Source organism: Dryobates pubescens, chromosome 6, assembly GCF_014839835.1.
Source record: "Dryobates pubescens isolate bDryPub1 chromosome 6, bDryPub1.pri, whole genome shotgun sequence".
Lineage (NCBI taxonomy): Eukaryota > Metazoa > Chordata > Aves > Piciformes > Picidae > Dryobates > Dryobates pubescens.
The window spans coordinates 23,959,930-23,975,310 of record NC_071617.1 but is presented as its reverse complement, the minus strand read 5'-3'; the positions used below and the strand labels follow the sequence as shown (position 1 = coordinate 23,975,310).

The window sequence follows — 15,381 nt, the reverse complement described above, 5'->3', positions numbered from 1 at the left end:
TTGCTGATTGGAGATACATCCACAGCACATAAGAATGTTAAAGTTTTTTCTCTCCCACTGAAAGTACTTGGAAGGTGAACAAAATGGTCTATTCACATAATTATCACTCAAGAGATCAGTATTAACATCAAGTGATATTATTAATTGCTATTTATTACTTTCTTGTCCTACGTTTCCAACAGTCTTTATACAGCTATCACTGCACTGTACTTAAGAGCCTAGTGGTGTAAAAGCAGCTCTGCCAGCTCCAAAGACCTTAACAGTGCAGAAGTCTGAGGTAGGGGATCATCATGAAAACACCAAAGCCCTTGGAAACAATATTACTGCAAGTGTTTCCAGATGAGTTTTTGCTTAGAGGGGTTTTTGCTGTAAGGCCAGAAGGTAAAAATTCATGCCTGGATGACTGAGGTTCGTATTCACAAAAGATACTTCTACCAGGCTATTATTATATTATATTATATTATATTATATTATATTATATTATATTATATTATATTATATTATATTATATTATATTATATTATATTATATTATATTATATTATAGAATCATAGAATTGTTTCTGTTGGAAAAGAACTTTAAGATCAACCAATCCAATCATTATCTAACTCTACCTCAGTACCACATCTATGTGTCTTTTAAATCTCCAGGGATGGGGATTCAGCTCCTGGGGAGCCTATTCCAGGGTTTGATAATCATTTCAGTGAAAAAGTTTCTTCTAACATCCAATCAAAACCTCCCCTGGTGCAGCCTAAGGCCATTTCTTCTCATCCTATCACTTGTTACTAGGGAAACAAGACCAGCACCCAACTTGCTACAACCTTCTTTTAGGTAGCTGTAGAGAACAACAAGGTCTCCCCTCATCCTCCTTTTCCCCAGACTAAATAACCCCACTTCCCTCAGCCACTCCTCACAAGGCCTGTTCTCCAGACCATTCACCACCTTCACCGCCCTTCTCTGGACATGCTCCAGCAACTCAATGTCTTTCTTGTTGCAAGGGCGTCAAAACTGAATGCAGTACTCAAGGTGCAGCCTCATCAGTGCTGAGTAAAGGGTGCAAAATCACTTTCCTGGTCCTGCTAGTTGCACTGTTCCTGGTACAGGACAAGATGTTGTTGGCCTCTTTGGATGCCTGAGCACACTGCTGGCTCACATTCAGCCAGATGTTGATCAGCACACCCAGGTCACTTTTCCCCAAGCCTGCATGGGGTTGCTGTGACCCAAGTGCATGACCTGGTACTTGGTCTTGTAAAAACTCATACAACTGACCTCAGCCCATTGATCCAGCCCAACCAGATCCTTCTGCAGAGCCTTCCTACTGTCAAGCAGATCAACACTTCCTCCCACCTTAGTGTCATCCACAAACTTACTGGGGAAGCATTCTACTGCCTCATCCAGATCATTGATAAAGATATTAAAGAGAACTGGCCCCAAAGCTGAGCCCTGGGGAACACTACTTCTGACTGGCTACCAACTGGATTTAATGTCATTCACCACCACTTTGGGCTTGGCCATCTACCCAGTTTTTAACCCAGAGAAGTATCCACCCATCCAAGCCATGAGCAGCCAGTTCCTCAAAGTGGATGTTGTGGGAGACAGTGTCCAATGCTTTACTAAAGTCCAGGTAAACAACATCCACAGACTTTCCCTCATCCACTGAGCAGGTCACCCTGTCATAGAAGGAGATCGGGTTTGTTGAGCAGAACCTGCCCTTCATGAACCCATGACAGCTGGACCCGATCACCTGGTTGTCCCACACATGCTGCATAATGGCACTCATTTGCTACCATTCACATATTGCCAAATGGCAACAACAGCACATTTGTCCAACAAAATCAAAATCCAACACTCAGTGCTTAACTATAGCCAGGGCCAGGCAACACTGCAGAGAGCAAAGCAAGGCCTTGTTGCCACTTCAGAAACCCTACTCCTGCTCTCACAGTTCAGTTTAGGATTAGTGTTGTAATTGAATGTACTAGAAGACATGGTAAACTTTGGATTGGTTTTTGATATGAGTTGCTTTAATTGCAGAGACACTGGTGTAACTTCTGGTAATTCTCAAATTGCTACTGGAGGGCATTTTCTCCAATTACTTTAATATGTGGTATACACATATAAAAAGACAAGGTTGAAAACCAGAAAGACCAAAAGACAAAGTTTGGTGATTTCATTTAGCTGGTATAAATACCACTTTGGTAATTAATTTAGTTTTAAATTAAGACCTCGCCTTGTAATATTTCATACTCAAGAAAAACAATTATATATTTGACACATATAAGTGTTCAGCTCTTGAATATGGGCTATCTTTAAAATTATTAACTTGGACCAATTATCTAGGAAACAGCAGATAAAAATGGACATAGAGCTACAGACTACTCAAAGTTTGGAGATCTGAAATTTTATCTAATGTCCCTGCATGACCCTACTTTAAGAAACAATTCTTTAGAATAGAATAGAATAAACCAGGTTGGAAGAGACCTTCGAGATCATCGTGTCCAACCTATCATCCAACACTACCCAATCAACTAAACTAAACCATGCAACCAAGTATCCTGTCAAGCCTCGCCCTGAACACCCCCAGCGACGGCGACCCCACCACCTCCTCAGGCAGCCCATTCCAGTGGGCAATCACTCTCTCTGTGTAAAACTTCCTCCTCACATCCAGCCTAAACCTCCCCTGATGCAGTCTGAGACTGTGCCCTCTTGTTCTGGTACTGGTTGCCTGGGAGAAGAGACCAACCTCCACCTCACTACAACTCCCCTTCAGGTAGTTGTAGAGAGCAATAAGGTCACCCCTGAGTCTCCTCCTCTCCAGACTAAGCAACCCCAGCTCCCTCAATCTCTCCTCATAGGGCTTGTGCTCCAAGCCCCTCACCAACCTTGTTGCCCTTTTCTGGACACGCTCCAGTAAGTCAACATCCTTTGACACAACTGCAGCTCCACTGAAGCAATTGGCAAGACTTTTACTGACTTCAAAGAGGAAAGAATTCCACCACTGCCCTGAAGAACACATGAAGTAGACCTTGTATATTGACACAGTATATTTCCCTCAAGGCCAAATGTTTCTTTAAATCCTGAGATACTACAGTGCTGATAAGGGTCCTCCAAAAACTTGTGTAACTTGAGAATACAATCCCATCAACTACTGGAGAACAGAAGAGGTCAAAAAAATCAGCCTTTCATTTTTGAAGGAGGGGGGGAGGGGCAGAAATCCAGCAAAGCTTTATTTTAAAAATCTTAAGCAAGTAAATAGCCACTGACAGATGAGCTTCATGATCATGCACAATAACACTACAGTATAGAAAGTTTGTGTGTGAGATCTGTTGAAATCACTATTTGCACTTGCTTCTTAAGCTGAGGCTTTCCTTCCATGATGAACTAGAAACAGAAAGCAACATAAACCCACTCACTTTCTTGGCAAATATTCAAACTTTCTTTACCTAACTGTTACAAATCCTTTGGGAAACATCTTTCTCAAGTTTCATTTTGACCTGCTTATCAAAAGAAGAGGTAGGCATGCATGTGTGACACCCCAGGAAGCTCTGACATCCCAGGCACATGTTGATGATGGATTCCCAGTGGCAGTGCAGAGACATTGGACTGGAAACAAGAAAATCTTGCTCAGATATAAGCTGTTAGTAAGTGAAAAAATCCTAGGCCAGTCAGCAGTTCCAGTTTGCTGCAGAGTGGCAGCCTGGCTTTAAGACAACCAGCTCCTTGAGGAGGTTAAAAAACAAGACTGATAACTTACCTTTGACCTTTCCTTCACTCTCTGGGAGAACATCCCAGGATGCTGCTACAGAGGTTGGTTTCCCCTTTAGTGGCCAGACATCCAAATTTTCAGGTGCGCTGGCAGGAGCTGTGAAACAACCACACACAGAAGATGCGAGTAGGTGACCTACATTGCATACACCTGCCTGGAGAGCAAAAATTTTGCCTTAGGAAGAAAAAGGCGATTTTAAAATTTGATTTCATTTTGTGGGGCAATAAAACCACAAGAGCAGCCCAACGTCCTTGCCAGGGCACTGCTGCAGGAATGCAGGCAGCAGCCCCAAGGCTTTTCCTATGTTCCCAAGACTGCGCTGTTGCAGGCAATCACTTATTCTGGCTTTCCCTCAAGCCAGCCCTATTTCACGGCTCAAACCCTATTACCCCAAGGGTCTTTGAATACACACCTGCTTCTGGGGTCCGCTGGTAAACAGATGCGCTCCATTTGCCTTCCTTATATCCCTCCACGATTTGGACAGCAAACTCATACATGGTGTCTGGCACCAGATTCTCCACCAGTGCCCGCCGGTTGGAGACCTGCTTGTAATCCCACCGTGCCGATTCCCCCTTTTCCCGATAGCGAACACTGTATTGCCTGGTGTCAAAAACACAGGAAAATAAAAATTCACACGTCGAAGCCTAGCGTTAGCAGCAGCAGAGAGGGACGGGGATGCTTCCCCTTCAGCCAGCCAGCTGGGGCTTACTGGGAAATCTACCAAAATGCAAACAACAAAGTGCCACCACCACCGAGAGTCAGTATCCTTTAAGGAAACATTTGCTTGCTCTAGTGGTGTCTGTTTGCCTTCACCCTAAGGGATGGACTGCTCTTTCCAGCCTCTTAATCAAAACACCATTTGCCCCTGAGGGTAGTCACAAGACTTTTCAAACCAAGTTTGGCATTCCAGAGGGCTCTACACCACCATCTTGCTTTTCCATGGCCATAAGCATGGCCAGATGGCTGGGACCTCCTTGCTCCCAGAACAGTGTCAACAGCTTGATTCCCACGTGTCTACCCAGATAACCACTTCCACAAAGAAAATGAGAATATCTAAAATTACAGCTTCTCCTGCTGTGCCACTCAGTGTGTTTCAGTGCTGGGCTGCACAGCCTTTTGGTGTTCCCAGACTGAGAAACACAATTGAGCACTTTCAGACTTTCGGTCATTTCCAGCCCATTTCTCTGTTTATTTTGGTCACAGACTGCTGCAGCATGTGCTGCAAGCCAAGCAGTTGCACTCATAGGAGCCTCTGACCTGTTCAGCCTCGGTTGCACAGGGCTTCTGGAGGATCAGTGGATGCAGAGAGCACTGACAGGCATCTTTCCTATTGCAGCGATGTTTCCTTCACCTGCTGTATGGCTGCCTTGAAGCTGCAGCCTGTTATGACAATCCAACTTAACCCCTCAGCTCTGTGGCCTACACACGTGAGAATTTGCTGACTGTGGTGACACACCAGCACTGGAATACCAAAATGTCCCTATTTGGTGATGATAACATTTCAGAAGACTGACAGCTACTCCTATAGTCCAGAATTTACACCAACCTCTAAATACTAGAGAGAAGGGCACAGGGAGGCCAGGAAGCTACATCACTTCATATTCACTCACACAGATTTCTAATAGCTCCTCTGAAGCATCACCTACCAGCCAATGCCACAGTTAGAGATATGCAAATTCTTATGCTTTAAGAGAAATTATGCTCATAACCAGTTGTAACTCAATAAATGCAAACGCAATCATCAGCGCACTGGCCGCTGTTCACCTTTAATATGCATTCAGAACACACAGGGCTAACTACCTGTTTGCTGCAGCTTTCTGTTTTTCATACAGAGGGTCTGTCCAAACAACGAGTACAGAGTGAGAGGACATAACTCGAACAGTTATGTCTTGTGCCACCTCCACCTCTTCCTCCTCTGAAACAGCAAAACAAAATAGCGTATCAATAGCAACACCGGAGCTGCAGTAACTGCCTTCAGCTGACATGATAATACATACACAGGACAGATGAATAACAAATACAGTGGCAGTGGAAAATTAAGTGAATTGGTACCCCATGGAAATATAATTTCTTCTGTTACTTGTATGCTCACATGACCAGAGTCTTTTATACTTTACAGCCCTTCAATATTCTAGGAGTCTGCAAACTGTTACTTGCAGCAAATGTCTTATTAAGATATTGACACTTGTTATCTCTAGCAAATTCACTACTAGAGCTGCCTGGAGAGCAGAAATTTTGCCTTGCCAAAAAAAGTTATTTTAAAACCTGATTTAATTTTGTAGGGCAATAAAACCAAGGACTGTCAAAAAGTCTTCATGAAGGAGAATTATTTTTATTTTTGAGTGATTCAAAGAGGTTGTCTGAATTCTGTTTTTCATTTTTAATGGTATACAAGGCATATCGGACTACCTTTGGCAAATCACAGAATCACAGAATGTTAATGGTTGGAAGGGACCTTGAAAGATCATCTAGTCCAATCCCCTGCCGGAGCAGGATCACCTAGAGCAGATTACACTGGAATGCATCCAGGCATGATTTGAGTATCTCCAGAAAGGGAAATTCCACAACCCCGCTGGGCAGCTTGTTTCAGTGTTCTGTCACTCTCACAGTGAACAAATTTTTCTTCATATTTACATGGAACTTCCCATGCCTAAACTTCCACCCACTGCCCCTTGTCCTGTCATTGGGCATCATCCAGAAGAGCCTGACTCCATCCTCTTGGCACTCACCCTTTACATATTTATAAACATTAATGAGGTCACCTCTCAGTCTCCTCTTCTGCAAGCTAAAGAACCCTAGCTCACTCAGTCTCTCCCCATAAGGAAGATATTCCACTGTCTTAATCATTTTTGTGGCTCTGTGCTGGACCCCCTCAAGCAGTTCCCTGTCCTTCTTGATCTGAGGAGCCCAGAACTGGACACAACATTCCAGATGTGGCCTCATCAGGGCAGAACAGAGCAGGATGATAGGTTGGACACGATGATTTTGAGGGTCTCTTCCAACCTGGTTTATTCTATTCTATTCTATTCCATTCTATTCTCTCTCAACCTACTAACCCCAGCCCTTCTAATACACCCCAGAATGGCATTGTCCTTCTTGGCGACAGGAGCACACTACTGGCTCATGGTCAACCTCCTATCCACTAGGACCCTCAGGTCATTTTCCCCTTTACTGCTCTCCAACAGGTCAGTCTGCAACCTATACTGATCCATGGGGTTGTTCTTTCCCAGGTGCAGGACTTCCCACTTGCCCTTTTGGAACTTCTTTAAATTTCTTCCTGCCCAGCTCTCCAGCCTAAGTCTCACTGAAAGGCAGCACAACCCTCTGGTATGTCAGCCACTCCACCCAGTTTGGTGTCATCAGCAAACTTGCTGACAGTGCTCTGTGCCCTCATCCAGGTCATTGATGAATTTATTGAACAGCACTGGTTCCAGTACTGACCCCTGAGGGACTCCACTAAATATAGGCCTCCAACTAGACTTTGCCTCATTCATCACAACTCTCTGACTTCTTTTCTTCAACCAGTTCTCAATCCACCTCACTACCTGATCATCCAGACCACACTGCTTCAGTTTAGCTGCAAGGATGCTGTGGGAGACAGTGTCAAATGCTTTACTGAAATCGAGACAAACCACATCCACTGCTCTGCCATCATCTATCTACCTGGTTATGTCCTCATACAAGACTATCAGGTTGGTCAGACATGACTTCTTGGTAAAACCATGCTGACTGCTCCTAATGACCCTCTTGTCCTCGGCATGTGTAAGGACAGTGCTCCATTACCTTTCCAGAGATGGAGGTGAGGCTGATAGATCAATAGTTACCTGGATCCTCCTTCTTACCCTTTTTGAAGTCTAGAGTGACATTTGCCTTCCTCCAGTCCCCAGGCACCTATCCTGTCCACCATGACTTACCAAAGATGGTGGAGAGTGGTCTGGCAATGACCTCCACCAGCTCCCTCAGCACCCACAGGTGCATGCCATCAGGACCCATGGATTTATGGATGTCCAGATTGCTTAACTGTCCCCTAACCCAGTCCTCATCAACCAAGGAAAACTCCTTTGTCATGTCTTCCTCTGGTGCCTCAGGATACTGGGGCTCCTGAGGACAGTCTCTAGCAGTATAGATGGAGACAAAGAAGGCATTTAGTAACTCTGCCCTCTTTGTATCCTCTGTCACAAAGGCACCCACCTCATTCGGCAGGGGGCTTACATTGCCTCTAGTGTTACTTTTTCCAGCAATGTATTTGAAGAAGCCCTTTCTGTTGTCCTTGACCTGCCTTGCAAGGTTGAATTCCAAGGAGGTCTTAGCTTTCCTAGATGCCTCCCTACATCCTCTGACAACAGCCTTATAATCCTCCCAATTAGAAAATTTATTAAAGTCTAAAATTAAGTGAAGCTAATTTGATTTTTTGGGGAGATTTTCAATGTTTATGAGGCTTCTTTTTCTATCTATCCATCAGTTTTCCCAGTTTAGTCTAACTACTACCCCATGAAAATGTATACATTTTCCTACTAGTGTCACAGCATTTATTCCCAAGTCTCCCAGAGACACAAAAGAATAATACTTGTTTCAGAGCACTGGAACAGGCTACCCAGAAAGCTCTTTGGAGTTTCCTTCCTGTGCAGACTGCCCTAGGTCTTTGGAAGGGAGGGTGGACTTGATGATCTCCTAAGGTTCCTTCCAACCCCTACCATTCTGCAATTCTATAACTGGAAAAAAATATTGATGTCTCAAGAAAGAAAAAGGGCCAGTAAAGTCTAGAGTACAATGACATTCTCTAGCTAACATACTCATGCACAAACGAAATCCAGGGAACATTTGCTCTTCTCTTCAGTGGGTGACATGTTATCCTGAAACTCAGCACTACCCCCACAGAAGGCCAGAAGCAGGGAAGCACATTTCACTTCTTCCAGTCAAATTTTTAATGCAGAGGGTTCTCAAACAATTCCACATTTTCCAAACGAAATGGGTAATACACAGAAGTGGTCTAGGAGACCCTGCCTACAACACACAGGGGCTTAGGAGATCTATTCACAAAGTTTTCCAATAGAAACACCTGAAGAGAGAAAGTGAGCATAAGTGGATGGCATCACCTGCCCAGAAAAAGTGAGAGGCAGAGTTTCAATACACCATGGGTTTCAATTCTGACAAAGGTGTTCTCAATCACCATCAAAACACTTCAACACTCTGCCAACCCCACAGCATTCTCATTCCATTGGAAGAGTAGGACTCAGTATCTCGCTCTGCCTTTTTAACGCTGGTAGCAGTATGCAATGTCTTCTTTCCAAAAGAAAGTAAAAACTTTTGCTGAACAGCTTTAGGCTTCTGGAAGTCAACCTTTCAGAAAAGGGGGCAGAGATCTGATGAGAGGGTATGCCATCAGGAGCATTCTGGCTTTGATTTAATGAAGCCTTCTCATGAGATCACTGCAGTGCATAACATTTGTGAACTGCTACAGAAGAGACGATTTTAAAGAATAAATAAATGACAAGAACAAAAAAAAATCAAAAAATATCAAACAACAGAGACCAAACCAATCATGTTGCAAAGTTCTATGATTTTATTAATCCTGCTTGAATTAGAGAAGCATTTGGAGACATTCATCAAGGTCTTTAATGCACAGAGAAAAGCTTAGCAGCTCCAGCACCAAAAGACTTGCAGTCTAAAAATCACAAGACTATTTCATGGCATTCAAACATTTTCATGAATTGACAGTAAACATGAAAAAAACATACCTGTGACTTTTCTTTTCGTTAAAGATGACCTATAGACAGGTTGGCTTCGCCTTTGGGAGCTCCTTGATGGCAGTGAAACCACATGAACTGACTCAGAGGCTGTACATGTAGGGAAAAAATTGGAGCTTTCCTGTAAACTTTTTCATTAAAAAAATGTTGTAGTTTTTTCAGGCAGAACTCTGTTTTATTCCTTAATGAGATACAGATGATTCCTTAATGAGATGACAGAAGCAGCTTACTTGAAAGTTACTTTATTTAGAATCACAGCATTTATATTGGAGGGTTCAAAATACATACAGTAAGAACAGTAAAGTTGGTACTTTAGAAGCAGGAAAGCAAATTATTAACATGAAAATATCATCACAAGTCCTCTATCCTAGGATTGTGCTCTTCTCCCGATAATTTGATTATTTAAACAACACTGATTCTCTGTCTTTAAAAAAGCACAGTATAAAAGTAATGAAAACAAGAAGTTATACAGTATTTCTCATCAAGAGTAAGTGAACTCCCACTAAATCTGTGACAAGATTTTTCATTGTTTTCTATACAGCCTGGACAGGCTCTCAACCTGTACAGCTGTGGTATGTGCGTGCATCAAACAGGAGAGTGTCTGCCACAACTATGTGTCTCAGCCCTTTCACCTCAAGAGAGATGCCGGCATGCTCCCTCCACAAGTAATGCATAAAATTAATCACAGAATCACATAAAACATCCAGTTGGAAAAGACCTCAAAGATCATCCATTCCAACATTCAACCCAGCACTGAAAGGCCAACACTAAAGAACGTCCCCAAGCACCAGGTCCACACACTGCTTAAACACCTTCAGGGCCAGTGATTCCATCACTGCCCTGGGCAGATCATTCCCATGTTTGATAACCCTCTCTGTGAAGGAGTATTTCCTAACACCCAGCCTAAACCTGCCCTGGTGCAGGTTGTAATCATTTCCTCTAGTCCTGTCACTTGCCACTAAGGAGAAGAGGCAGGCCCCCTCCTCACTTCAACATCCTTTCAGGTAGTTGCAGAGAGTGATGAGGTGTGATGAGAGTGATCCATTTTGTAACCCAAGGCAAGACTATCTGTGGGATGGGCTTCCACCCTACTGGAGAGATTTTGAGAGAAAGAAGCCCAAACTTGAACAAACATACCTGGACAGCACAGGACCAAAGTAAGACTTGTGAGTACAGACCTAGTGCCCACTCTGGAGAGAGGTACTCATGCAGCAGCACAGAGATAGGTCAGCCACAACACTGTCAAGTCTCACAAACGGTGCAAACGGATTTGCAAATCCCATTGATACTGTTAGATGGGAAATCCTTTAAATGAAGGACAGGTGATCCAGAGCACAAATGTAAACCCCCACTGCACATCAGGGAGCACAGAAGAGGCCAACCTGAGTGTCTCAAGAGCTCTTAGTGACCAGGACTTGTGAAAGAACTGTAGAGAACATACACACATGCATGCAACACCCTAGTACAGAGCCTATGAAACAGTTTTAATACTAAGAGTGGATACATTTAACTAAAGCATTAAGTTTTCTCTCCACTTGCATGAAATTATATCAGGATACAAAGTGTAAGAAGAGGACAAGTAAGTACAGATTTAAGAGTGGTCCCACCACATTTAAGGAGAGTCTGGGCTATAGCTCTTCTCCCCAGCCCTTCCCTCTGCTATTAATAGTGGTAACTCACATACAGCATCTCTTTAACACAGAATCAAGCTTTGCTACACTTTCTACCCTGGTCATTGTATTTTTGTGTTAACAGTATGCTACAGAATGCAAATATAGTGAGCATTTTCATTTAAAGGAAGAAGTTATTTTGATGGCTACAACTACATGTGATCTGCGAACACAGGGGATTACAGAAATCTGCTAGCTCAGCTAGATGCTATCAGGGAAATCCCACTCACCTAGTTTTCTCACTTCCTGGTTTTGTCGCTCTTGTGGCAGTGGCGCATAACTCATCCTTCGGCTGCTCTCTCCGTACCCACGGAGGTACCCTTGGGATCTGCTGCGCGGACCTCTGAAGCCTGCTCCATAAGGTGGCTTCCAACGAAGAGGTAGCTTGCCATCTGGAGACTGGTCACGCACTCTCAGAGGTCTACTTGGCACGTCCTTCTCTTAAAAAATAAGCACACACACAAAATTCATCACAGTCATTACGAAGCGCACGAGGCGTATAGCAGCCCGCTTCTGTGGCGAGCACTTCTATTAAACACTGTAAGAACCAAAGGCACAATTTTGCAGTTTTTAGATTTTGCTATAAAATCCAACTGCAGTAACAAGAAGTTTTCCAAGAGGGATGTACAATACTCGGCTACACCTGTTCTCAGGCTCTGCAGACAGAGTGGTGCAAGACATCAGAAATGAAAACATATCCTCATACAAGGACTCCACCAGAAACTGGGGATGCCATGCAGCTTTTCTCTTTAATATTTGCCTTTTTTTTTTTTAATTCCCTTTCCCTAGTTCAGGCACAATAATATTTTTTTGGGGGGGTGAGCTAAAGATCAGAGTAAAATGTACAGAACCATTTCACTATTTTTAAACTTTCTGTTAGAAAGCAATCCACATTAAAAGCAGGTTCTTGTCTCCTAAACCTACCAATAATGGGTCTGTCCTCTGAATGCCTCATACTTAACAGGTCTATTTTGCACATGCTTCAACTCTTGACTTCCCAAATTCCCATTATACAATCCCTTGAGCACCCAGTACTGTAACAGGTACCTTATGCAAGATGTTTATGTTTACATTTGCTGTCCAGTTGGCATCATTCTTTTAAGAAGTGCCAACCAGTTTGATTGCTCCAAGTGTCATCTCCAGTTTTTGTGGCACTCTCCACTGCACATGACCTGCACCGTGCTACTGTGTAGGTTACCAGCTGAGCAACCAGAAGGAAAAAAAGTGTTGGCAGCACCATCCAGGACTGAGATCCCCACATGTGTTTTGTCTCATATCTTTTACATTTTGCATTTAAAGCAGGTCTCTCTCAATCTCTTCTAGCAATGCTATTCCAGCAAGCACTAGGTTAAGCAATTCTGACAGCACAGAGGTTACATGGTATATTCAAACCCTTTTACTCACTAGCGAAGCCTGACACAGCAATCACAGCAGTGTCAAGAGAACAAGAGACTGGGACAGAAAAAACTGCCAGAGACCTGGACAAACAAGGGGCAATGTACCAAAGTCCTCTCCATCAGAGCAATAGTGAGATTCTCTTTCCAGCACCAGTTCAGGAGCTCATATTTATTCATGATATCACTTAAACACATTAAGTATGTATGCATTGATGTCTGCATGTCCCTATATACATCAAAAGCATATCTTTTTCCATTATTTCTTTGCAGACTCCAATTAAGAACCAGTTGCCTGCCATAGGATGTCATCCTATCTTCTTGTTTGTCAGGCTGGTCCAGCTCTGCTCCAGCAGCCCCTCCTTGTAGTCCCTTTGTGGTAGGTAGTCATTACTACACAACTCTCCACAACTATCTTGAGCAGTGCAGCCCCGGCATGAGAGGGGTAACACCTCCCTTCAACCAGACACACTTTCCCAGACCCCTACAGCTTGCCTAGTTGTGGTGCAAGCACACCATTCAGGTTTCCTCTTGGTGGTCTCAAAGCACCAAAAGCCCACTGGCCTAGCCAGGCTGTGAGGATGCTGCAGTCCATCAGCTCTGCTGCCCTAGTCAAAGCCACAGCTTCCAACTGGAATTAAAATAGAGAGTTGTAAGGGACAAAGGATACAAAAGGAACTACCCCAGCCAGAGAACCATATGGAAAGTATTCAATTTAGAACAGATGTGGCTTTACACAAAGAGAAGTTTATGGACCCTAATGCTGAATGCGAGGAATCAGCTGAGATTTCAAAACCAGGGCTTTCTAAGGCTTAGATTACTTTCCTTATGGTAGCATCACACTTTACTGGCCATTGTATTTCACTAGTTATCTCCAATTTCTATTTACCCTTCCTTGTCACAGTTCAACTAGCAGAAATCTGAAGGCATCCAGGGTACAGCTATCAGAGAATGGTTCAAATTCCTCTGCTGGTAACTTCTGATCCATCAAACCCAGTATTTTTGTGTGAGGTCTGTGCCAAGCTTGAAAGGGATTTCCTGTTAAAACCAAAAAGCAGAAGGAAATTCACCACCTCACTGCTGCCCACATCCTGTGAGCCATTAGCCAGAAACAAGGTAAGGCTGAATGCCCTAACTTCAGCCACAAAGAAGAAAGTGATGTTGGAGTCACACCACCCTGTAGGAGCACCTGCAGGACTGCTGTCCCACCAAGCTCAGCAGCACTGTAAAGTCATCACTCCCAGTCAGGAAATTTCCCACTCCTTTAGTCTCCCATAGGACAGCAAGTAACTTCCTCCTGCTGTCACAGCCTCTGCACCTGAGCACTCTCCTACCCTGGTCTCCTCCTCTAGTCTTGGGTTGAGGAAACATCCTAAATTTCGACAGGAAGGATAACCCTGGGAGTATGAAGGCTGAGCAAAAAGAAAAGCTCACCGTGCCCTTAGGAACTAGAGTTTGGTCCTGCTGTCCAGGATCATTCATCATAAAAAAATGCAAAATAAGAATAATAATTAAGATTTTTTAAAATAATAACAAAACCATTGTCCTAAACAAGCTACATTCATCAGGGAAGGGGTGGGAGGAAGAAGAAACAAATCTCATACATCATCTAAGTAATTCAGTTCCCAAAGTAGTCCCTTGCTGTGGGGACACTGAACTCCCAAGGAACAAGAGTCTTGAACAGCTCACAGATAATGAAAAAAGAATGAGGTGATGTTGTCACAGATTAAGCAGTATGAAGACACATCCCATCACCCTCCTGCATCACTAGGATCCCATTCATTGCACATCTAGGTGCTGGAAGTGAACCTGGAGATGACAAGATTTGAACCTGCTCAAGAGACCACAGACTCAATTTTTTTGCCACGCTGGGCTAAAGAAAGAATAACTTCTTAAAAAATCAAGGCATCATTTCAATCCTAGACCAAGGCAGACAAGAACAGGTCCAAGAAAAGGGGCATGGAAAGGAGGAGTTGAAACAGAAGATCAAAATCAGTGGAAGAACTACTAAAATAATATTAAAGGTGACATGAAAATAGGAACACACATGGAAACCTGATAAAAACAAGGAATAAACATAGTGCTGAGACTGAGAAAAGGCTGAGAACAAAGTAGCATGGGTGGAAATGAGAGAAGCACTAGGCAGAGCTGTGGCCACTGGGTGATGGGTTTCATGCATCTTTTTTCATCCATCTTTAACAGAACCTTGCACAAATCCTCCAGGCTCCTCCAAACAGATTAATGTGATACTAAAAAATGCCTCATTTAAGCACAAATAACCACCACATACAGAGACTCAGAGATCAGTAAATAAAACTTCATTCTCCCAGAGGAAAGAAAGTCACCTCATATTACATATGGCAGTTTGCACTCTCAGTGAAGCAGGCTGGGGTATATTTACTAACAGAAGAACCAACTGAAAACAGAAGCCACAGTATTTTGCTCACTACCAGGCATAACATATCCCCACATCACACAATGGGAACATTGCACTGCTGTTTGTTCAATACCACAGCTCCTTCTAAGCCAGCTGAGTCCATTCCGGAAAAATGGGCATTCAGAAAAGGCCAAAGACATTAATCACTTTTAGGGGGAATGTTTCCACCACTTCTCTGGGCTTCAGTCTAATCCTCCTGAACTTGGGAAGGTTGCCTGAATCCTTAGCAGAAGTCTCAAGACAAGATTTTGGATCAACATGAAGGCTTCACAGCTGTCAGCTATTACAGTGCCTGTGATTTCTCCTATCAGAGGCAGTGGATACGACCTTTATGAAAGCATACAGGATTGCAGCTCTCTGTTCCTCATCT

The 15,381-nt window shown here is 43.4% G+C and overlaps 1 protein-coding gene across 1 annotated transcript in view; it reads right to left on the bottom strand.

Annotated features, from left to right (window-relative positions):
- Positions 1–12,159, bottom strand: part of FNDC1 (fibronectin type III domain containing 1) — a 49,942-nt gene extending 37,783 nt beyond the window's left edge. The window contains exons 1-6 of the mRNA XM_054162510.1: positions 12,105–12,159; positions 11,411–11,620; positions 9,502–9,600; positions 5,564–5,678; positions 4,176–4,363; positions 3,752–3,859 (exon numbers count right to left, since the gene is read on the bottom strand). Of these exons, the coding sequence (XP_054018485.1) occupies positions 3,752–3,859; positions 4,176–4,363; positions 5,564–5,678; positions 9,502–9,600; positions 11,411–11,620; positions 12,105–12,159 (775 nt within the window). The remainder of the gene's footprint in view (positions 1–3,751; positions 3,860–4,175; positions 4,364–5,563; positions 5,679–9,501; positions 9,601–11,410; positions 11,621–12,104) is intronic.
- Positions 12,160–15,381: the final 3,222 nt, after the last annotated feature.